The sequence below is a fragment of the Salarias fasciatus genome, chromosome 22 (assembly GCF_902148845.1).
Source record: "Salarias fasciatus chromosome 22, fSalaFa1.1, whole genome shotgun sequence".
NCBI classification, from domain to species: Eukaryota; Metazoa; Chordata; class Actinopteri; order Blenniiformes; family Blenniidae; genus Salarias; species Salarias fasciatus.
This window is the reverse complement of record NC_043765.1, coordinates 22,250,462-22,275,389: the sequence shown is the minus strand read 5'-3', so window position 1 is coordinate 22,275,389 and position 24,928 is coordinate 22,250,462. Positions and strand designations below refer to the sequence as shown.

The following is a 24,928-nucleotide window of genomic DNA, read 5'->3' as shown; positions in this document are numbered from 1 at the left end:
GAGATATAAAGACTCATATTTTATATTGCAAGCATCTAACGAGCATTAGAAAAGATTCTGCATCTTATAAACTAATTCTGAATGTCAACAATGATAAATTATAATGTGAAAAACATCCAGAAGTCAGAAAACAGCCTGACATGACTCACACTATGAAGGCTGATGGGACAAAATGTGTCTGAATCTCAGGGCTCATCCTGCTGGATAAAAGGATGCAGACACATTATATTTATCATTACTGTGTTGCACTGTTTGATTGTATGAGAATTGTATCACTGCATATGCTGACTGAGTCATTTCCTTCAGATTTTAAGTCATCTCATCATGGTGCACAGCCGATGTCAGAAACACAAATTTTCTAAAGAGGCTTCTTTTTATTTAGTGGATCTAATTCAAATCGTAAAATGGGTAAAATGGATAAAAGAATTCAAATGGATATAAAAAGAGAAAAAGGAGCCAAACTTCTTTAAAAAGTCACCAGGAAGAACAAACAAAAGAAATTAAATCGCTCCAAAAAAGTCAGAATGGTTAGAATACCTCAGATTGGTACAACTTGCAAAAAGGTAAGATGATTAAACCAGCTGAGGCAACAAAAAAAGGCAAAAACAGAACTAAAACCATGGCAGGACAATAGCAGGAAACTGAATAAAAACAACTTTTTTTAATTATAGTCATGAAACTTCATGAATACAACCTACAATAGTTTTAGGTCAAAGTATGAAAACTATACAAACAACTTCGTGGGGATCATTTTAAAGGTTTAGTGGCTGCAGATATATACAGCGGGCAGCTGTTTCGCTGTTTTGGTTGTAACTTCTGCAGAATAAAGCATGAGTCACGGAGGTTTTTCTGCATTCGGCTCTTCCGTCTCTGTATTGCGTAATCCGCGCGTTTCCAGGTCTGATGATGTTGTATTGTAACATCCGGGGGCCGGTCCACGGCGGAGGGGGAGTGTCCGTCCTGAGAGAGAGAGAGGGAGAGAGAGGGAGAGAGGGGCTGGAGGAGGCGCAGCTCACACTGCGGAGGAGCATGTCCGCTCCCTCACGCGCACAGAGACGCTCCAAACAGCGGCGCGGCGCAGCCGGCGCGTCCCCGCAGCCTCCGCGCTAAAGTCCCGCAGACGCACCGAGGAAGAGAAACCCGCCGCCTCCGCCGCCGCAGCAGCAGCTGTCTGCGGTCCACCCCCCTCCTCCTCCTCCTCCTCCTCTTCCTCCTCCTCCTCCTCCTCCTCCTCCTCCTCCTCCTGCCGTCCCGTCGCCAGGATGGACAAGGCGCTCTGCAGTCCGCATCCCGGGACCAACAGGACCAACTCCCCGGGCTCCGCGTCCAGGAAGCCCGGCGCGCGCAGCGCGTCGCACAGCCCCGGATCGGGATCCGCGAGCGGCCCGGGCGGAGCGGCGGGCAGCCGGGGGAGCGTGCAGGGCAGCGGCATGAATCTGCAGCAGCAGCAGCAGCAGCAGCAGGCGCGAAAGAGGCAGCTGGAAGGAGTCCTGAGCAAATACACCAACCTGATCCAGGGCTGGCAGAACAGGTGAGCGCGGCGCGTGCAGGTGGAGGAGGGACAGAGAGAAGGGTGGTGGGGGGGTCGACTGGGTTCACTTTCGGTTCAGATGTTGTTATTTGCTCCGTCCACGTTGCACTTTTACCACCACGTCACTGTGAGGAGGAGGAAGAGGAGGAGGAAGAGGAGGAGGAGGAGGAAGAGGGGCTGTGTTCAGGATGGGGAGTTCTGAGCTCAAGCGGACTAACTTATCTGAGTCACAGCTGGAACGGAGTTCCCAGTTCAGGTTTAACTTTGTCAGAAGCCAGGTGTGTGAGCAGGACATGAGAAGAGAGGGCGACCCAACCAGGGTCCATGGAGGAAGAGTGGCAGGAAGGAGGAAGACCGCTTCCTAGAGAGGGTCAAACACAGGAGCAGCCTTGATGGAAAAGATTATCTTCATCGCTTTACTTTTTCTTTGCTTTATAAAACACTGTGTCTGAATTTGCCTTTCCTTAAAAGCACCACGCAGGCCTGAAAACAAACCCTAATGGAGGAAACAGAAAACTCACATTACTGTGCTTGTGGCATCTTTTAGTGGCTGCTGTGATTATTTCCATCAGGTATGAAGCTTTGCTCATACTTGGGTAAGTCCCAGACGTGAATTTAGAATCAAACCGTTTGTCAATTTAGAGAAGCACTTTCTTAAATTTGGAGTTATATTGAATCAAATGGCTGCTTTAGTCAATGTGACTTCTTTACTTTGAAAGTAGTTAATACCTTGAGTAGTTTATGAGTACACTTGACTATTTTTGAGTCATTTCTGAGTTGAACTTAAGCAGTACAGCAGTAGTGCGTTCAGTACTCTTTCCACTGCTGTTAGGAAGATTATCATCTTGATGTTTTCATTCGTTCTCAGAGGAAGTGGTGGATGTATTGAAGGAGGATGTGGAGATATTCGGTGTAACCGTAGACAAAGCTGGAGGATAGAGTGAGATGGAAGCAGATGATCGGCTGTGTCGACCCTTAAAGTGAGCAGCTGAGTGATGATAAAGAAATCACAGGTCGTCCAGTGAGGTATTCAGTGTTAAAGATGTAACTAATCCGATAACGTGTCTGTCAGTCGTCTAATTAATGGCAGAAATGTTCCAGACATGTATGAATATCATCGATTTTGTCCTCTTTATGTCTGTATTCAGTTTTTGACCAATTTAATGATGAAAAAGTTCCCAATTAGTCAAGAAAATTGTTGTAATTTGTGAGAGGATTCATAATTCAGGATTGCATCCAAGAGGAATACCTCATAGGGTTTGTTAAGACTACTTTTCAGACAAGTTGAGGCAATACTTTTTCCCTTTTCTTCTGAATTATTGTTCATTCATGTTTCTGATCCTGGAGATTTGGCTGAAATAGACACTTCCCCCTACAGCAGGCAGGAATCCTGACTTCCCCTGGCACTGACGTGCGCGTTTACCTCGTGCAGGTTGTTGCGTTTGCTCCAATGCTTCGCCGTGTTGCTCGCCACGTATTGATATTTCTCTCATATCCTGTGAGTTCTTTGATATCACTTGCGCTCCGGCACTGCAGCCGCGCTCTAACGAAGAACAGAACACGTCAGCAACAACTGTGGAGATCACAGCGGCGCATTATTGTGCCACTGTACCTCATGCAGCATTCATCTGATTGGGCCTCTCCTCCTTTCATAGAGGAGGAGAAAGTATATTTCAGTTAACATGAATTATGCAGGGTTTTCTTTTTTTTTTTTTGCTCCTGCAGCTTCAGTGTGATCTACAACAAGACGAGTCGCGCAGATAAAGCAGAGCGTGAGTGTCCCATTGTGGCTGTAGCAGTGCTGCAGAGAGGCGCTCGCTGTATGGCGGTGTGTGCGATCTGGGCTGGGAGCCAGTGCATGTGAGAGAGAGAGAGAGAGAGAGAGAGAGGAGGGTGGGGTACGGCGAGGAGGAGGTGGAGGGACGGAGCCGCCGCTTCCCCCCCGCTCTCCCATTAAGCTGACAGGCGGATGATGCACCGAGCTGCGTCTTGACGCGCACCCGCAGGAGTACCTGGCTAATAAAGAGCCTCGTTTCAAAGAGGGGAAGAAGAAAAAAAAGTGAGGCCGTGCTGATAAGAAGAAATGTAAATTGTGTGCGACGTCCTGGTGGGATTTGATTCAAACAGAGAGGAGGGATCAGATACGACGGGGTTGATCACGGCAGTGTTTTGTTTTAGTTTGGTTTTTTTTTCCCCCTCTAGAAGAGCTTTCGCTACCTGCACACTTTCAATTTCAAGGAGGCCTGAAGGCAAAGGTCTGCCTTTCAGGGGGAGCTCGCTTGGTCTCGAGCTGAGTAATTTTGTGGACACACACACACACACACACACAGCGAGTGCTGACCGAATGAAACTGGACACCGAGGGGCCTGTTTCTGCGCCATCAGATCAGACGAGGCGTCTGTTTAGAGCCCGGTTCGCCTCAGTTTCAACCCAGTTCTGCCGCTGCTTGTTCGCATCATGAATTTTAACTCGATAATTATGAGAAAACTTGTACTTCATTAGGTTTTACTGTTAAAATTCGGCTCCAGATCATCACGGCGTGTTCATCCTTGTGATTGTATTTACACACCTCCCAATATATCGCAGTGCAGCTCGGCGCCGCTGCACACCGTGACCCTAAAAACGAACATGTGGTGGATAAAACCTCTCTGGTGACCTCAAGCACAACTGAACATTATTACCTCTGTGAAGGCAGGAGTTGTGGCAGAGCTCCATCCGACCGAACGTAATGCGGCGTTGGAGCTGATCCCAGCTGATGATGGGTGAAGGCAGGATACACCCCGGACTTTATGACACACTGTCTCTCACACACACACACACACTCACAACCGCACCGAGCTGGAAGCAGCAATCAGGCCGAAATGCTGGGGATTGGAAATACCAGGGGAAAACATGCAAACTCCACAGAGTGAGCTAAAATCACTTCACAGGAAAAATGGAGGGTTTGCGTTGAAAAAATTCTCATTTTTGGACACAAGAATGTAAAGAGTAGTGAATTAATACAATAAATAATTCACATTTTATGAAATGACAGGTGATGTGAAGACAGAACTTTGATCGCTGCATTTTGCTGTTTTGTCTCAGAATGACTGGCGATTTTCTTTCCCAGTGACTCTTTTATGACTCCAAATGATTTGCAGAGAGAGAAAATGACGTTATTTGTGTCTCGTAGTATGACCAGCGGGAAGGCAAATCTAAAGTCCCAGACAACACCTCGTAATTAAAACCACCTCGTGTTTAATCACACGCAGCACACCGGAGGTGAGCCGGGTTTGAATCCTGGGCTCGTGAGGTTTAAACGCTCGTTTCCATGACTTCACACGTCGTGACTTAATCTAGTTTTACGGTTCCCCGAGTCTATGAAAGTTTCAGTCGCCACGTAAGATGCCCTCGCGAAGCTGGATCGGTTTCTGCAAGACGTGGACACAGACATGCAGAGCAGGCTGAACTGGTCCGAAGAGAATCAAACTCAGGAAGGAGAGAAAATGAGGGCTTTTGTTGCAGCAGGGTCACAGTGTAACATTACACGTCTGCAAAGAAAAGAGAAGCGTCCATTAGAGGAAGATGAGGAGAACTCGGTGCTCCTTCACTCTTCTCGCATACGTCGGTGATTGCAGCCTGGTTATGTTTCAGATATAGAAATGTGAGAGGGGCAGACCGGCTGCTGCGATTACAGCCGTCAGTCACGTCCCGGTCTTCATCACAGGCGCAAACACTCGGTGGGCTGCAGACCTGAGTGGAGCTAATTCTGCCTGAGCGTGGGCGGCCATGTGCCAGCGTGAAGGGCTGCTCTGTCGTGTGTGTGTGTGTGTGTGTGTGTGTGTGTGTGTGTGTGTGTGGAGGGATAGAAACAGCGGTGTGGAGCCGGGTTCTTGCTGTCTGCTCGGACATATGCACCGAGGAAACCCCGCCGATGTGAAGGAAGCCGTCGTCTGTGTGCGTTCGACCACCAGGTGTGGACTGAAATAGAGGCGGATGCATGTTTTTATTGATGTGTTTATTCATTTTTTTTTTTTTTTCTCAGAAAAAGGAAAAATAAACAGATCAACACAAAGACGGCAATGAAAACAAAATTCAGTTGACATGGGACAAATCACAGTGGGAGCCGGATAGAAAAAACAGAAAAGAGAAGTCATTGTAGAGGATATGTTTGGAGCGAAAACTAGTCCAAAAATGACCTCCAGACTCGATCAAAAGCCCAGAAAGTCTAGAGATATAGTTCACGACCATCTTAACCGTCTTAACCGAGGGAGTTTTATCCAAAGTCACACAAAATGTCAAAACATTGTCCTGTCAGATGGCGACTGGGAAGAAACAAGACAAGAGAAACTTTCTGAACTTCAGCTCTATCTACTGTTTTTGAGTTTTAACACCAGACCAGAGACAGTGGGTAAGATTCCAGTTTCTGTTCTGCCTTTGAGGCAAAATGGGGGGAAAAAAAAGATTCTTTCTGAATGTGGAGAGGCGATGTGGAGCACCGTGTGCTCTGTGCAGTATTTTAAGCTGTAGTTGGAGTTATTTTCCTTGGTTGATAGCAGATATCTTCTTCTCTCATCTCATTTATCACTACGCCCAGTTCTTCCTCCCAGATCATCCCCAGAGCTCCAGTGCAAAGAATGGATGTGAAGCGGTGCAAAAGAATACAAAAACTTTCTCACAAAAAAAAAATATAAAGAGGTATAAGCAATCCATGAACAATTAAAGGGAAATAAAGTCTTGATAAAGTGTGATTGGTGCGGACTATAGTGATTTAAACTGTGTTCGCTTCATTCTGACAGACTCCGCCTGCTGTGAAAGAATCTGAAGAATAAATACCGCACTTCCTTGTGCTTCAGCCTCTGTTTATCCCGGATAAATAAAAACAAAGCGTTGCTTGGCGCAGTGTTAACGGAGGCTGTTTCAGGGGGTTTCGGGGTGTAATTGTGCTGCGAGAGCATAAGTGAGGCCAGGAATCTCATAAGACTTCTAGGAAGTGACAAGACAGACACACTCACACACACATATTGTCACACACACGTACACTCACAAAGCTAAAAACACTCTGGGAATCAAGAAATCTGGTGTGTGTGTGTGTGTGTGTGATTATGCTTTCTCCTCTGGTTTCCTCCTGCTGACTGGGAAACAACATATCTGAGGTGACTGTGATGACCTGCCGACCCGGCCTGTCCGCTGCGCTCTGAATGAAGCGGTCTAGAAGACCGATTGATGGACGGATCAGCTGATATCACTCAAGCTCCACCTGAACCTTGTGACATGCGTCTATAGGAACGGGGTCCTGGATTTCCAATGAGCTCAACCGCTTTAACAAAAATAGACGTGCGGAGTCGGCGTGCAGCTTCTGTGGAAACCGTCTCCAGCGGTGACATGCCGCCGTCTCCATGGCAACGCTGTCAGTCACCAGGAAGGCGATCGCAGATCCGTCGAGATGCCTGTCGAAGGTCATCCGTTCAGATCCGAGCGGGCTGATGAGGGTCTGATCCCCCCTCGGAGAGGCAGGTTATTCACACGGAGCCGCCGTCTGGATCCTGCCGGATTTAAACCGGCACATTCGGGATCAAGCAGTCGGATATTTCAGCGATTTTCTTAAAATCTTGCAGTCCAGTGACAGAAATCGCAAACCGCCGTGAAAACAAAAGAATATTTTTTTTCTAAACTCCTGCCTGCCTGAAGTGAGTCATTTCATCCCCTGCTGCTATTTTATTCATTTAATTTAATTACCTTTCCAACTAAAAGCTCTAATAATGCGTTGAAATCCTGAGTGGTGGTTGAGGCTGAGAGTGGCTGTGAAAGAAGCTTTGTAACGTCGTGTAAACAGAGAATAACTTGGATGGCTTCTTTCCTGCTGCTCAGATTGAGGAAATGAGAGCGTTTTCAGGTGCTTTGTGTTTAAAATGTGGTTCAGTCTGCGTGTGTGTGTGTGTGTCTCCTCGGAGTGTTTCTCCTCTGTTGTGCAAAATGATTTGAAGCTGTGAATCTTGTGTCACTTTTGTCGTTAGCGGACGACAAAAGCTTTTCTGGCTTTAGTTATTTCCTTGCATTTTCTGTTGGATTCTTTAAAACAATCAACAATAATGTTTAGAGGTTGTTCAGTGGTCATGGAGGTTTCCTATGGAAACTTTCCATGGGATTAAATGGGAATTTATGGGGGGAAAAAAGAGAATTAACCAGGAATTTACTGAACTGGAGTTTGGTTCTTATTGGGGATCTTAAATACAGTTGCGGAAATATATAATCCTGACTAAAACCACCAGATTACATCCCAGTACAGTTGGATATTTAAGCCATTTCTACCGTCCAGGACCACAGTGACTTTTGAGCCCAGAGCACAAGACTGTTGAAAACACATATAAATTTGTGATCTACACAAAATAAAGCAAGTTAAGGACAGTTCTGCTTCTATACAGTGACAAAACATTAAACATTTTTGTGAATATTTCCAAGATTCCCCATCTTAGCTTCCCCTGGAGTCTTACTGGGATTGTTCGGCCCCTTTTGCAGCCGGAGCGTCTGTCCTGTGAGTGTGTCTATCTGCCTCTAGTGATGTTCAGCTGAGATGAGTTCAGCTGCTCTGAATTAGATAAATCCACATCAAAGATGGATGGAACTTTCTCCTTTCTCTGCTTCACTTCATCCAGCCTGTAGCCCCTCCATCCCTCCATCCCTCCACCCAAACCCTCAGCGATTTCTGCCTGTGCGTACACATTCACACGCGCATATACACACATAGCATACGGTTGCTGTATAGGCGAACTCATCTGCTTAATGCTGCACTCGAAGAAGCGAGGGTCCATTTCAGGATTAATAGCTTGACATTATGCAGTCTCGAGGCTCCCGGACTGAACAATCAGGCCGCCTCGGTTGGAACTTACACTCTAATACACTCTCAGGATGTGAATAGCGCGTCTCGCAGGGGGACAAACACACTCCTGCCAAACATCGGGCCTTTTGTCACGCAGACAGGCCGTTGTGTGTGTGTGTGTGTGTGTGTGCGTCTGCCACCACTCACCTGTTGGGAGTTTCATCCGCGAACATTCAACGTTGAAGGTGTTGCAGTGGATTGTAAATGCTTCAGAGCTGGTTTGTGTGTGTGTGGTGCATGTGCAGGTTTTAGGAGCCGCTTCGCAGCGCTCTCAGCACCTCGCCGCGCGTATTGTTACATTTCCCCGCGTTGCATCCTGGGTGTGTGTAATCGGGAGCGGACAGCGGGGTGCGGAGAACGTTGCGAGGGCTGAATCGTCTCTTTGCAGATGTGCTCAGTGGAAAGGAGCGCCGCTGCGCCGCTTTGATCAAAGCCGTGCGGCTCCGGTGGGCGTCTCTCTGGTGGGAGTGGGAGGGAGGGGAAAAAAAAAAAAAAAAATCTGGAGTTGACTCATCTTCTGCTGACCTCGTTTAGGAAATAACTGTAAAAAAATTTTTAAAAATAAAACAAACTGATTGAAACCTTTCCTGTTGAATCGGTGTTTCAGTTTTGGCTGTTTTTTGCTGAGTCAGTGTTTTTGCTATATTGCGCCTCCTGAGCTGAACGGCCACGTCCTCCCGCTACGATGTCCCTCCGAGCATTTTCAAAAAAATCAACTGAAAACAGCGACGAGATGCAGACTCTGCCGGCAGGTTATTTCCTGCGGCGTCTGCGCTAACGGCACCGGGAAATGACAGCATTTCTGTCGACGCACTCCACTGAGCTCTTATTTCCAGTGTAATTACTGTTATATGGTAGTGATTTGTGTAAAAAAGATAACGGCGAGGAAAGGATGAGTGCCGGAGAGCTCTTTGTAGTTCCGGGAGTCAGCTGAAAGCCCGGACGGCTTTGATGAAACATCAAAGAAGACGACATGTTGGTCTATAAGGTGTGAGGATGCATGAGGATCACTGGAGTGCAGGCGTTTATGTGGAGCAATGAGGGGAAAAAAAAGAAAGAAAAAAGGGAAGATTTGTTAAATTAAATGAATGAAATAAGAGAGCAAGATTGAATTATTGTGTTTAAATCAGTACAGAAGTTATTATCATAGATGTGTTTTATATATCTAGTATTCACTTCTAATGTTCTCTTGCACTTTCTGACCAGCTTGATCCGGCAAAGCAAAGTCCGGTTTGCATGGATGAGCATGTACGACCGAGCGAAGCCGAGGTTTGCTTCATGCCTGCTTACCCTGCGTTTAGCTACATTCATTATATCAGCGGCGCTCGGCTGAATGAAAGAGCCGAAACGCCTCGGAGCCGAGCCGTAGCTGCTAGCGTCAGCTAGAAGCTAAAAGCTAAAAACTGTGTGCTTGAATGTCTTCTTCTCCTAATAGAAACGGAAGAATGTCTGGCAGAAGACGAGGACTCGAGGACTCAAACACAACTCGCAACCAAAAAAAAACAAAAATAAAACCCAGTCTGGCAGCGCAACAGCTGATTCTACCCAACAGCAGAGAATGACGTGCGGTTTAGTGAAGTGCGAAAACAAAATGAAGGTGTTACGAGTGTAATTCTGGCTCCGTGTCTCAGAATCCCAAAACAAACAGAATCCAGTGTCCGACGGCACAAAACACTTTGCTTCATGCTACAGTTTGCCTAAATTTCTTGATATTTTCGTCGTCGCTGGACCCCGGTATTCAGTGGAGTTTACTGTGTCTGAGCTTTCTCATCCCCTTGTTGTCATTTCATGAATAGGTGCTGGAGTAGCTGTGTACATTTCACAGAGGATTAAGTTTGAACAGCATGCTGTGATGAAACAGATGCTGAGTTTACTGTGATCAAGGTGATTTGTTTTCAATTTTCAGCCCTCCGTCTTCCGTCCGATCTGTTCGTAAAGGTGAAAAGTTTGCCGGAGTGTGTGTGTAATACGTGTGTGTCCTCGCCGGTTGGGTAATACCAGCCGCGCTCTGACACCAGAGGCTGAATATCAGGGCCAGCGTAGCGCCATTTATCATGTTAAAGCTCCCGCGCCGTGGTTTCGCTGCAGAGGCGAGACCGCCCGGAGGGGTCAGCGCTAAAAGCCTCCATTGTGCTGACTGAACAGGGGATAAGACTCTCACAGTGCGTGTGTGTGTGTGTGTGGGGGTGTACGTACAGAGACTGACGCGGGCAGATTTCTCCCCGGTCGGCCGTGGTCGACATAAATCTCCCCCCTCACCTGACGGAGGGGCGGATCGATTCTCAGATAGCAGCATTGTTCTGCATCCTCTCTGGGGAATTACCGGCTTTTACAGAAAAACGCTTCCTGTGGAGCTTATATGAACGGGTGAAATTAACATTGTAATGAGCTTTGAGGCATCTGCAGCAGTGAGAAGTGCTTTAAATAAGTATTTACTGAACTAAGTGTAGGGATGAATATTCGTTAAAAAAGATCCCATCTCTTGTAAATGATTTGATCAACCCGAAACTGGCCTAAAACACATTCAGGAAAATGCGTGTTGTTTCATAAAACCACAGCTTTGGATGCCGCGCCGGCGCTTCCCTGCTCTCCTGGCATCAGTCGGCTCTCCGACGGGCTCAAACTGGACGCCGTCCATCCTCCGAAATGCGCCAACCAATCGCAAACAACAGACTACAACTATGACACCGTGTCAGCGAACATAAGGCCGGGGATTTCTGAAAAAAGCCTCAGCCAGCCAGTGTGGCACAAAGTGGGAGTTTATGTAAGATATGAATGATCACTGACCAACAACATTTTGGCTTCGTAGTTTTCGTAGCAAGTGAGTCGTGCATTTAGAGAAATGAGATTTAAAGGCTTGAATGCTTCTTCAGTGGGGAGTGGAAGACAGAAACAGCCTACAGCCTTCGCACAGTGAAGATACTCAGAGGTTTTTATTGTCTCCAGAGTTTCAGCAAACACAAATTAATGACGGGTGATGATTACTGTGGCACTTAGCTTTAGTGTTTTTCCAACCTGGGAAGTTGGCTCGAGTGTTTTTGTCCAAATTGAAGTTCAGCTTTTGTTCGTTGGTGAGCAGGATTCTGAAACGACAAGACACGGGCGATACGGTGATACAATAAATTGCTCTGATGATTATTTTTGTGCTGTAAGCTAAAGTCATCAGTGAACCTGAAAGAATTGGTCTGTCGGAGGAAACCGAAGGAAACCCATGTGCACGTGATGTCGTTGCCATGAGGCCACAGTGCTCAGACCGCCGCTCCTCTGTGTTTCCCTCACATGGATGAAACGGCAGCAGGTCGGTTCAGTCAGTCTTTGAAAATCGGCGATCTGCATTTTAGATTGCACCGTTTATCAGATGCCGTTCAGCCTTCGACTGATCAATATCGCCGCTGTGATTTCCACTTGTTAAGCGTCGGAGGAGAAAGAGGAGCGCCGTCCAGAGCTGCTCCGAAACCGCCGCCGTTTTACCTCGGGCCACGGGCCTGAAAAGGTCACGCAGAACCTCCCGCGCTGAACCGTACGGCCACAGCAAAGCGCTGAGCGGAGCCGACAGGCCGCCGGTGCCTTGAATGTCACACACACTCCTCTGTGGCCGCGGGGAAACGAAGCGCGTCGGTGTGTGTGTGTGTTTTCAGAGCTTTGAATCTCCCAGCCGGCCGATGAGCGAGGCAGAGATTCAATTACGCAGTGATTGAACGTGATTCATTAATCACAAAGGGGGAAACGCGGGGTTTAATTTCCACGCCTGGAGCTGCAGGCGCCGCACAAGATGACCGCTCTAATCGCCACCTTGAGTAATTTGAAACGGAGCTCGCCGGGCTGCCGTTGGCCAGATCAGACGTTAACGTCCACGGATGGGGGGGAGCGGCGCCGCGGTAAATAATATCCTGCGGGTATATCTCTGCTTGGCAGGTGAGAAATCGGAGGGTGTTGCGTTTGTTTTTTTGTTTTTTGTTTTTTATGGCGCCTCTCGTCCGGCTCGCTCCTTTCTCTCCGTGCTCCTAACTCTCACGAAAGTTTGTGTTGCGGGACATTAAAAAAAGTTCCAGTAGTAAACAGGATAATGAGCGCATAAAGCAAAATGATGACGACGAGGATAATTTCCCTCTCTGCCTCGTCTCTGCTTCATTACCAGACTCTCTCTCTCTCTCTCTCTCTCTCTCTGCAGGTACTTTGTGTTGGACCCGGAGCTGGGGCAGCTGCAGTACTTCGTCAACGAGCAGGGGAAGAGCCAGAAGCCCCGGGGGTCGCTGCCCCTGATCGGCGCCTCGGTGACCACCAGCGACGAAGCTCCACACATGTTCATCGTAAACTCGGTCAACGGAGAGCTGTACAAGCTCAGAGGTACGGCCGCCAGGTGGTTAGATGAGGCCGAGAACAAACACACTCGAGCGTGTGTGTGTGTGTGTGTTACTTTGGACTGTGTTCATACTGGACTAATGTGATGGACGGCCGGATAAGGAGGGCAATTAAATGATAAAGACTTTCCGCATCAGGCAGCTTTAATTAATTTATTTTTATTCTCTGAGGGAAGAAAACTCCTTCACACTCATAAACACATGACGACACGACAAATTATTTCAACACTTTTCACAGTCATGGGAAAAAAATGCTGTTCGATGCTGATATCGCCAGTGGTGAGCAGCTTTGTTACTGTTTCATCAAACTCCTGTTTACTGGGGTAGAAAAACAACATTGTTTTCAGTATTCCTGCAGTTTCTTTGCAACTGGAGTTAGTTTTCAAAACTCTGCAGTGGAAACTAAGGATGCGCTGATATCTCCTTTTAAAGGACGGGTTCTGGCCTTTAGCTGTTTGCCTTTCGGAGCCGGGAGCCGGTTGTCACCGGGCGGGAGGCCTTGGCTTTCTTTGACCTGTATCCACCGGAGCGAGCCAGACTCCTCGTTACTGTTGCTCCACTTGAGCCGCTGGAATGCCCCCTCGCGCTCTCCAGGGGGGAGGACATCAGAATAACTTGGCCTATATTCCCCGAATAACTCGGTGATCCAGTGAATTGAGCTAAGAGGAAACAATGATCCCACGGAGCAGAGGAGGGAAAAGGAGAAGCCGGGTCCTGCTTGCTTACGGGAACGAAGGAGTTTACTTCTATTCCCGGCCGCTTGGAGCGAAGCCAGAATCATCAGGAATCTCATTGAGAAGGAAATCATAGCTTCGGAGGACATTTTCTACGGCAACAACAACAAAATATCTGTGAGGAAATCACAACACCCATGCTGGAAAACTTCAATTTTCCAGACAGCGGGGAGCATAATGGCTCCTGTGCTTTGACGATAAGCGTCGGCCGGCGCGCTCGGATCTCGTGTCAGCCTCCATGAAAAGCCCTCCTCCCTTGAGGAGGGGACAGAAAGCAACTGATGTCCAATTGTGAATGGATTTTCAGTTCTTCCGGTCACGCTGGAGAGCCGCGTCTAATCTTACCGCCGGTTTTAATCCAGAGCCTTAAATGCCACCTTTATTCTATAGTTATTAAACGTGAGAGCTTCGAAGAAGCTTCTTTAACTGTGTCAGGAAACGCTGGGAATGCATGTGACATTTTGCAGGGCTTTGACTGTAACCTGAGGGGGTTTTCGAACTCCCTCCCTCACGAGGACAGAGCTGCCATTGTTGGCAAACTGCAGGGACTGGTGTGTTTGGTTACAGAGCAAAGGTGAGGAGCGACGAGAATCTAATCACGTCTCAATGCTCAGGTGGAAAATGAAGCCATTTGTCAAGCAAGCGCAAGGGTCAGGCTGTTTCCAGCAGCCAAGTGCAAAAAAAAAAACCCCGACTCATTAGGCTGCTTGACATCGTATTCATCAAGCCGAACAAATTAATATTTCTAGAAACAATAAGTGAGATTCACTGTCTTGTTTCTGTTTAGCTGTTGCTGTTTGGACTTTTTACTGTTGTAATTTTTCAAGTCACTTTCTGTTAGTTGTGGTTTGAGGTTTATTGATTTGCATGTGTGTGTGTGTGTGTGTGTGTGAGAGAGAGAGAGAGAGAGAGAGAGCAGACACACCATTCTTGTTTGATTTAGAGCCCATATTAACCAAAAGTAGGTCACTGGCTACTGTGCAACAGGTTTGTTAAACATCAGTCTTCTCGCTGTGTTCAGTAGAACTAGATCTGGTTTCAGGAGGTACGTGGACAACTTGGATCAATACCGCTCCCTCATTTATAGCCTTGATAGTATCAACAGTTTTTTTGTCAGGCAGGTGAAGGCAATAACTGAGGTCTAACCTGGGAGACCATCCTCCACACGCAGCGTTTTCTCAGCTGTATACAAAGTATCTGTAGATCTATAGGAAATAAGTTCCATCAATAACCGTAACAATCGGTGATTTTCCACCCCAGTCATGACGCCACGCCCCCCCCCCCCGCGGCGCTATTAAACCACCTACACCAGAGGTCAGCGACCTTTGACCCCAAAGCCCCTCTGAAGCAGCTCCCTGAACCGCTCAACAAATGATAAGTAAATAATCATTTGGTGTTTATTTACACACCCGAGTCATTCTTTTAAAGGGCTGTTCTCTCTTCGCTGAAAAGAGTTTCAAAAAAATTGCTAAAGTAAAATGTGGAGAAGTACGTAAAACCACAAGAAACGTGAAAAAATGCTAAAACAACTCCACAAACTCTAAAGAGTAAAATTTCTAAAAGAAAGAATTACTTAAAATGCCTTAAAAATAATTTTAAAAAAACTGTCAAAAAGAGTCCAAAAGGTGAAAACATAAAATGTGCACAAAAAAATAGCTGAAAAAAAGAGAGGAACTGCTAAGATTGTATGTTTAACTTCATAAATGTAACATACGATCTGAAACCTGATATGAAACGTCATAAACCATATCAGCCCCAGTGTAAAGAATACATAATGTGCCATACTAAGTATTATTGAGGTTTTTCTCAGGACAGCGACAGTAGTTTGAGGGACGCCACACTGAAAAACTGTTTGTTTCGATTAATAGTGCATTTTGTATTTTCTTCCTCTCTGGAAAAAAAAAAAAAAATCTGGGTTTTCACTCTCTTCCTCTCTCCAGCCATCTGACACACCAACTGCAAACTATTGACTGGTTTTGTCTTCACAAACTTTAGGAGGTCAGTGAAAGATTAAAAAGACAAACATGTAGAGAAGATGGAATGATTCAAAAACACGACGGCAGCACAAACTTTTATGGCTCTCTTGCTCATAAAAGTCATAAAGATCCCTGACTGACACACATTAGTTGGCACCATTTTTAACATTAAACAATGAAAGGTTTTTTTTTCATGGAGTGTGGTGCTTTTAAATTTACATAAGACTCAAACAAGTTGTTAAAAATGGTTCCCAGGTCTTGTGGAAGCCTTTCTTGGAGTTATAGACGGAAACATCTCCAGTTTGTGGCAAGACGTTGAATCACGAGGCCTCCAGCTGATTGCGGGTTTAATATTTAATTGTGAAAAACAAGGCGACTGTAATCATGCAGCTGTGAGATGAAGGTCATCTCTATGGCAGTGTGGCGGCCGCAGTCGAGCGTAGATTTAGCGGTATGTAAGCAAGACTTCTGCACTGTTTTTCTTTTTTACAAATCTCACAAACCTCTCCTTTTTGCATATCTCCTCTTTCATCAGTCACGTTCTTTGACTTATAATAGTTTATAAGTGTAGATGTACGTGTCAGCCACTGGACTGGAGGGCCCTTTCAGCTTAGTGAGTGTATCTCTGTGCTTAACTTGTGCATATAGAAGATTAAATTGATCTGTGGAGCCACAAAAAACATCAAGAGGAGCGACAGGAGAAGAAATCTGAAGGACCGAGTGAGTGAAACGGTATTAAAAACCAGCTACATCTCCAGTTAAACCTCTTTTTTTCAGTATAATGTTCCGCTTTAGTGAGAGAAATCAGGAGCTGTAAATGTCAATAGTGCTGTGGCGATGAGAAAAACCCGGTTACTGTAATTTTCCACCTGTTTCCAGCCTCCCGTCCCCATTTTTCCTGAAAATACCCGTCAGAAGTGCCTCGCTCTTCTAGTATCTCTCTTCACTCCCATCAAATCTAAATGCTGGTCCAAGCATTAACCCTCAGGCTGTCATCATCATAACAATAACGTCCTCGGCGAGGCGGTGATTAAAACAGGTGTAATTAACCGATGCCGGTGGAGCAGTGATTGACTGGGAAGAGGGTTCCTCTCTGGCTCCTCCGGTCCCTCGCCATTGTTCCGATATTGCTCAGACGTCTCCCCGGGACGCGTATTGACATTTAAATAAGACCCACAGACTAAAGCGGGCGTCTATTTTCGATCGGCGTCTCATTGTGGAGCTCCTCTCCTCGTTTTCCCCGTGCACACCTCCTCCACTCCACTCTGCAGCTCCTGTGACACCAAACCAGATTTCCATGTATATTCTCTCCCCCTCCTTTAATAAGAGCATCACATCCTGCTCCCACCTAAGTGGCGCCACTCACATCTGCATAAAAACAGGTGCGCATTAGCATCGCCGAGCGCGGAGGCTGCTTCGCTAAATGCAGACGACTAATTATCTTTAATCACAGAAGAGCTGGTGCACATCAGCCGCTCAGATTTCACATTTCGACGCCGGCTCAGGCTCGGGGTAAAGTGGCACCTTTAGACGGGCAGATCTCAGTGGAGGATAACAACGTGACACCAGCAAGAAGCTTGTTACTGGAGTCTTTTTTTTTTATGTCTTGTGAAAAGACAGTTCGGTATCGGTGTTTCTGCATGAATGCTGTGTTTTCTCTCCGAAGAGGCGAGCAGCAGCAGCAGCAGCAGCAGCAGCAGCAGCCACTTGCAGAACGAGCTGGAATGCTGCGCCAGTGTGAACGTCTCATTTTCTCCTCTTCATTGGAAACGGTCCTCTCGCTCAGTGGCGCATGTCGACGCCGCCGCTGATTGACAAGTGCAAATTGAATCCCGTCCACACAGAAATCCCCTCCAGGAGAATGTCAGGAAACACATAACCCCTGTCCTGACACAATAATCACAGGAGGCATCAGACTTCCTGTCTTCCATGGAAAGAATAATCTTTTATTGATCGTAGATTCAAATCCGAAACCTCCATTCTCTCGACACAGAGTGATACGGCCTTTTAACCATCGAAGCTTCTTTTTCTGCCTGACACCGGCTAGAATGCGCTACGAGATATGACTTGTCTTAGTAGTTTGAGAGTATCACTTCTGAAAAACAGTGCTCTTTCTCTTTTTGGACCAAGTTTTAATGAGACACACCTTTTAGTCTTGTTTTTCTTTATCTCATGTGTTTATGCAGTGCAAAAAAGCAGAAGTGGAGCAGTTTTTAGAAAATTTCCTCTCGTATTTCTGATGTCTGACCAGGATTTTTGATATAATGTGGAAATAATGAAGTGAAGGATGATCTGTTGTCGTCACAACATGAAAATACGGTGCATGGAAACATTATCAATGGCTGTTCGGTTGTGAATATGAATACAGAGCGTATTCATGTTAATGACCACAAATTTGACATTTGACGTAGAGGATCAGTTGTAGCTCCACTTTGTCAGGTCAGAATGTTCTTTTATATGTCCCATGTAAAAGAAAAGGAAAAAAAAAGAAAGCCAAAAGAATCTGACAAAAGTTAAAGGTAAATATGTTGATTTTTTCGTGGGGGGTAAGATAAACCTCTCAAATGAGCATCGGTAAAACCTCCAGAAGCAAAGCACACATTTTTTTTAACCCAGTAACTGTATTTAGACTTATTAGTTTTGGTCTGGCCAAAAGAAAATTTGCTATCAGCTGCCTTTTTTCAATGAACCATTGCTTTGTAGACTTGCTCATCATGACAGATTATTACAAAGACATGAAATATTTGATTAAAAATGAAGGAATTTTTCAATTCCAAGCAGCACCAACATAAAGGGACTCCACAGTGTAAATGTGACTTGTTCCTTTAATTTCCTTCTCCATTGATAAAACATTTGGTGTCATGTGTGTGATTAAAATCTTCACAGCTTTCACCAGGAGAAGATCAGGATGTGTGATTATAGCAGCTTGGCTCCTGTGCTGTACGAGTAAACATTTGTACAGGAGAATGAGTCTGAGGCTCTGTCGGCACAGTGAGTATCCAGAAAAACCCGAACTGGGTTGAAAAAAACATAAAAATGTGAAGTAAATGGCTATAAATATGAAGCTCGTTACACCTGAAAAATGCTGTATACTACATATGGATGTATTGATACCGGTTTATTAAAGGGCAATTAGAAGTACAAGGACTAACCTTTAGCTACTTGTTAATACTGAGTGCTTATTAAACGCCATAAAGCTTAATTTACATTAAGGATGTGCTCTCTGTTGGTGCTTCATGCTCCAACAGCCTGCAGGCTGTAGACCAAGAGAGTGAGCTTGCTGTGAGCCACACACACACTCGTACATGCTCCAGCTCACTGTTAATGAGCAAATCAGTCATACTTCAATCATATTTAGCATGTAGCATGTAGCACGGCTCGGGGTTACGCGCTGAGCAGCAACATCAAACTAACCCTGCTGCTCCAGACGTCACTGCTGATTAAGTTGCGGCTGTTGCCCGAACTCTCTTTCACTTGATATTTTGGAGCGTGTGATCATACCAGCGATCGCGCCTGGAGGTTGTTGGGTCTGTCATCAAGTTTCTGTTCCTACACTCGCAGAACTTGATGTCGGGTTCGATGTGCCTGTGTCTCCATCAAAGGGTCAGTCTCTCGCTTAAGGTGCTAATTTGTGCAGATAATGGTCCTGAGATATTTAAATTTATCAACAAATTTTGCGTGCGTTTTGTCATAGCTAAGCGGTTCAGGGTCGGGACCGTCTCCAAAGCGGAGTAGCTCGATCCGATCCCAGTTCACCTGCAGGCTCGTTTGAGTCGAGACAGTGAGATACATAAGGGCAGTGTCATCTGCATACGCTTAAATCAGCTAGATTAGACAAGTTGTACCTTGAATTTTTTTAAAAAAGCATTCTTTTGATTCATTTCAGACTATAGATAAGATGTGGAAAGTTTCTAAAGAAGATTTATAAATGTAAAACAGGCAAAGCTGTTCTGTGGCTCGATTAGAAAAGGTAAAGCAGCTTAAACAACTTTAATTGATACTTAGAGGAAAATCAACCAAAAAGTCTAAGATGGGTAAGTTACAACCCTAAGCCACTAAAGAGGATGACAATGGCAGGAAAGTCCCTCAAAAAATATTAAATTAGCTCAAAACTTATTGCATCTTTAAATTTTACCGTCCTCCTTGACCATCATACACATTCTGCGTAAAATATATATCCACATAAAAAAGTGGACATTTAAATATATTTTTACAACATCATTTCAATATTTTAACAAGTTAAATTGCAAAAAAAAAAAACACAACAATTTAATTATTAATAGATCAGGCCATCTAAAATAGAAATAAAAATTTCAAAGGTTTAGTCAGTCTATGCAGCTGCAGAAAGTTTGTATTTGGTAGAAAGTTGTAAAGAAAAAAAAAAGGTTGCAGACTCGACTCCTGGCAGAGGTCCAACCAGCCGATCACATAAAAGAACAACAAACAGTAAAAAAAAAAAAAAAAGAAAAAGCTGTTCACCCAGATCAGAGCAGATAGACAGCTACAAAACTAGATTTATTAAAAAAAAAAAAAAAAATTAAATGCATTCAGAATGCATTTTTTTTTGTTTAATCCACAGTTGGCCTTGAAGTTTCTGAATCCTCAGGAGGAGTATTGCAGATTTATTTAATTTTTCAGACAATTCTGTGAGATCTTCTGATGCTGCGGTTTTCAGACATCCGCTGAAACGCTGACTGCGGAGTGGAGGGAATCAGAAATGCAGAGATGTGGAACTGTTGTGGGCTTAGTGATTTATTCCTGTGGGTCTCCGGCGGTGTCAGGATGGAGGCTGTGATGTGAGTTTCAGTGATTTCAGATCACAAAGATGAGAAATGAGTGTATCCACCCTGCCGTGGGGACGCTCCATAGGTGCATCAAAAACATCCCGTCAGGATGTACGACATAAACAACACTGAAAACAGTCAGGAAATGGAGCAATGCTGCACCTGAAACTAGTCCTGGAATGTGAAAAAGCTGCCTGTTTATGCTGATGATACTGATCAATACAGCTCAATATATACCAACAGGCTTGCAGATTTTGGGCATGCTGGAAAGTGACAAGCGCTGGAAAGCGACAAGCACTTTCTCAAGAAAGCACTCTTGTCATTTTGTGTTCATAGTTAAGGTTGTTTAATTCAAATCAAATTGGCCTGAATGTAACCCTTGAACTAAACTGGTTTCCACATTCAGAGAGAGTCATTCTTCAAACATCCGCCGTCCTCCTGCTGCTGGCTCGCTGTGTTCTGCTTGATTTATCGGTTTGTATTCATGCGCGCCTTATTGTGCTTTTACCTGAGACTGGTTTTCTCAAAGAAATGTTTGAAGTTTCTCTTTTTGTTCGGCCTCATCGAACACGAGACATCAAGAGACCGAGACGCGGCGTTTTGGATCTGAATGAATTCTGATCTCTCTGTCAGCGGCGAAGTTATGATCTGTAAATGATTCTCATGGGCAAAACGGGTTCATTCATGCGAGCTGCTGTAAAGGCTCTGCTCGTCCCCTGATGGACACTTTGGTGACGCTTGTAATTTCTCAGATATCACAGCCTCTTCTTAGTTAAATGTGCTTTCTCTGAGCGGCTCTGTGAACAATGGAATTCGATGGAAAAACACCATAAAGTGACTTTCAAGCCAAATAGGAGCTTTATACCTGCTTTATTTGTTTGTTTTTGCACATAGAGGTGTATAACACATTTATACCGCACTGATCCTAAGATTCTCTCGCCCATAGTCATAGGAAATATCATCTATCTGCAGCAAATCCCTGCTTTTATGGTGTTGTGGTTGGCAAAACTGTGTAAATAAATGTGCCTTGAGTGAGAAGTGGCCTCATTTGAGCTGATGTAATAAAACCACCCCCGTGCACCGCATCCGATCTTGATTGTCTGCATAACGATCCATGAAGAAATCGTCCTGGCGTGTTAATTTTTTACAGGTTTTATTGGACTTTTATTTTCCCTGGAGCTTCCTCGTGTGCTTTTATTCTTGTCTGGAATAAACAACACTCAGTAAAACTTATTAAGAGTGATTTTGAGGACGAGTCGGGTAACGTTAAAGGACGGGGTGTCATTTCCATTCATTATAAAGTAAAAGGAGCCCGTCCTTGCACTCAGGTCCTCTAATCACCTTTATATAATCCTCAAAGATCAGAAAGTAGAGCGAAGTTCTCGTTAAAATCTGACTTGTCAGCTCGTCTCGTCTGTCTGTGCGGCTCGTCTTTACCCCGTCTGCCCCTCAGAGGTCTCCGTCCCGGAGTTATTAGTCAGTGAAATGGGATCAGAAGGATATTGTTTGTCAGTGTGACCTGGGGGCGGGCGGTCAGCGCGTCTGCTCGTGTTGAGATAACGGCATTGAGAGGAGAGGGAAAAAAAAAACAAAACAAACCCTCAGTCACACGGAGGGTATCAAGCTGCTTCCTGTGCTGCAGATAGAAGAGACTCTGCGTTGTAACTCCGCTGCTCCATTAACAAACCTTCATGGAGAGGCTCAGAGGTGAAACCCGCTCTCAGGAAATCACTCACGTCAAATTATCAGGCTCATATTCGGCAGCTTGAATCGTCGTTTGGCAGCAGATGGAATCACTTTCACCCAGCATTGCCTGGTTCGCCTGCTGAAGCTGGTAGAAGGCTTTTTCTTCTTCAAGTAGCCCAGTGAGAGGACAGGAGGAACCTGAGTTAGATCCTTCATTTTTTAAGCTCTCGAGATTTAGAGAAGATCGACAGCAGTCTCTTATGTTAATATCCATCTGTGTGCTGTCGCTCTGTACAGGTACAGATATAATCAGGTCATATTCGTACTATTTGAAATGAAACACAGTGAAACATCAGTACAACAGATTGTAGTTTATGTTATTTGAATTATCAACTGCCTACAATTTACAGCAAACTCAGTATTTGCTTGTTATTGTCTAGTTGTATAATTTGACCCTGAAATAATGAGAATTAACTGAATATAACCCTTATAGATGATAACAGCGATGGGTCTTTAAAGGGGTTCTGGACATTTGGGACTGGTGCAACCTATGGTGCATAAAAAGCATTGATTTTCCTTTTTCACATTACATATTACTTCCACAGAGATATATTTCAGGTTCTTTTTTTTTCTTTTGCAAATGTCACATTGTATTGCAAGAACCTCCACATTTATAATATGGAAGGCATGAGTTCTGTGTAATTTATAAATTGTTAAAGATAATCTATTTGTTGCATCCATCGCGTTTCTCCATTTACAGCTCGATTCATTGCAAAGGTGATCAGTAACTGTTGGCGGATGCGACCACAGATAGCTTTCTAATGTCTGCGTCTCGGCCCGCCTGTGACCTCACGTGAGGATTTATGGACGATTCCTGATGTTACACAGATTAATGAGTGTTGTGTGTGTTTGTTTCCAGCCTCGGATGCCAAGGAGCAGCAGTTCTGGATCAGTCAGCTGCAAGCGTGTGCCAGAAGACACTCTGACAGCAGTGCCAAGGTAAAACACACACACACACACACACACACACACACACACACACACACACACACACACACACACACACACACACACACACACACACACACAGATCTGTGAGCCCGTCCTTCGTGGCATCTGTCCCTGGGTGAAAGAAGCGAGCGGAAAGCTTTGACATTTGCTTCCTGTCGTCTGTGTGTCTGTTTATAAATGAGCTACTTTTCTGTTTCTCTCAAATGAGCAACAGTTTGCAGGTCGCTCAACGGGAGCAGGTCCTCCAACACATTAAACACACTCCCAACAGTCAGAGACGAAGTGAAAGCTGCTCATCACTGACGTCTCTCCTGCCGTTTGTCACTTCAAATGGCTTTGCTTCCCTTGAGTCTCCTTTTACAAACCCCTCCGGAGTTTTAAAGCGGTTCGCGTAAATGTAGCATCTTGTGATTTTGTTTCCGTCCTGACATTCTCATCTTGTCAGAGAGCTTTCAAATGTGTTTAAAGACTATATCAAAGACTACTTTCCAGTTAAAATACGTCATTTGTTGAATCTACTAACAGAGTCCATTAATGTAAGAGAGCTGCTGTTTCATGATCTCAATATGGTGGTATTTTTTTTAATTAAATTACTTTACCATGCTCGTTCAAGGGGCATAATCATTTTTTGTGACCATTAGACTGTTGAAATGTAGTAAATAAAACATCCCGGCCTCATCTCATCTCGACTCTAATGATCTTATTTATCAAAGAACGCAATGAAACAGATTAAAACTGATGAATTAAAAGCTACGCATGGCCTGATTTACTGAGACCCTTCCTAAAACATGCTAAATTACACGCTCACCCAAATAGAATGTGCTTTCGATTTTGCATGTAATTTGCATGGGCTTTCCGTGCAGACTGGCGCATCACATACAAGCAGGAGTTTTGCATGCTTTAAAGATCAGTTTTACACAAGAACAATCGGCTGGGAGTCGGATCATTTGTGTGTTTGTTTGCATGAGTTTCCCGTGGAGCAAGCGGACGGAGTGCTGAGTGTCCACAAGCACAGAGTGACACGTGGAGAAAGCCATCGAGCACATTGGAGCCTTAAAGTCAATAAATGTGAGACGATCTTTCGCAAAGTGAAAGTTTAGGGAGAGGAGAAGAGCAACAGAAAAGATTGCAAGGATTCAGACGTTGTACAACACAGAATGTTTTCTAATTTAATCCACAAAAAAAAAGTCGTGGGGAGCCAGTTGAGGAAATGCTTCTCGCCACAGTAACAGCAGCATGTCGGCTCCTTCCTGAGCCGACGTGCAACATATTCAAAAGCAGCACAAATGTTTTAAACGTGCTAAATATGCAGTGTATTTGATTTTGTGTGTCTGTTTTCATGTGAGTTCTCCGTACATCAGGTTTTATCTGCACAAACCTTCAGTAAACAAGCTCCGAGGGACGATTTCAGTCTCATCACACCACCAATCATGGTTTGCATTCAGGTGTTATCCAGAGGTCTCTCTCTCTCTCTCTCTCTCTCTCTCTCTCTCTCTCTCTCTCTCTCTCCTCTCTCTCTCTCTCTCTCCTCTCTCCTCTCTCTCTCTCTCTCTCTCTCTCTCTCTCTCTCTCTCTCTCTCTCTCTCTCTCTCTCTCTCTCTCTCTCTCTCTCTCTCTCTCTCTCTCTCTCTCTCTCTCTCGGCTGTCCGTCACTCTCTTTGCTTCATTGCTCAACTAAATGAGAAAACCTGGAGCCGCAGCTTGTCCCGATATTAAACGGCGCATAGGCAAGTACGGCATTTCCACATCACCGGTGTTCTCTGGCATTTCACGAAAAAGAAACCAACTTAAGAAATGTGATTGCATGATATCAAGGTAGATATGATTGCAATATGATTCGCAATCATTCCAATCACCTTCGCAGATGATGTGAATGTGTTTTTGCATTTTTTTTTTTTTTTTAAGAGCTGAGCAGTTTGTTGAATTTATTGCTTTTGGCCTCTTGATTTTAGTGCTTCTGACTTCTGTTCTTTGGGCCATTATTTA

General features: G+C 45.0%; 1 protein-coding gene across 2 annotated transcripts in view; it reads left to right on the top strand.

Moving 5' to 3' along the window:
- Positions 1 to 969: 969 nt before the first annotated feature.
- Positions 970 to 24,928, top strand: part of osbpl10a (oxysterol binding protein-like 10a) — a 68,048-nt gene continuing 44,089 nt past the window's right edge. Inside the window, exons 1-3 of one of the 2 annotated variants that reach the window (XM_030121249.1) lie at positions 970 to 1,531; positions 12,562 to 12,737; positions 22,851 to 22,930. In XM_030121249.1, coding sequence (XP_029977109.1) covers positions 1,263 to 1,531; positions 12,562 to 12,737; positions 22,851 to 22,930 — 525 coding nt within the window. In that variant the 5' untranslated portion in view covers positions 970 to 1,262. The remainder of the gene's footprint in view (positions 1,532 to 12,561; positions 12,738 to 22,850; positions 22,931 to 24,928) is intronic. The other variant, XM_030121250.1, reaches the window with a different exon arrangement.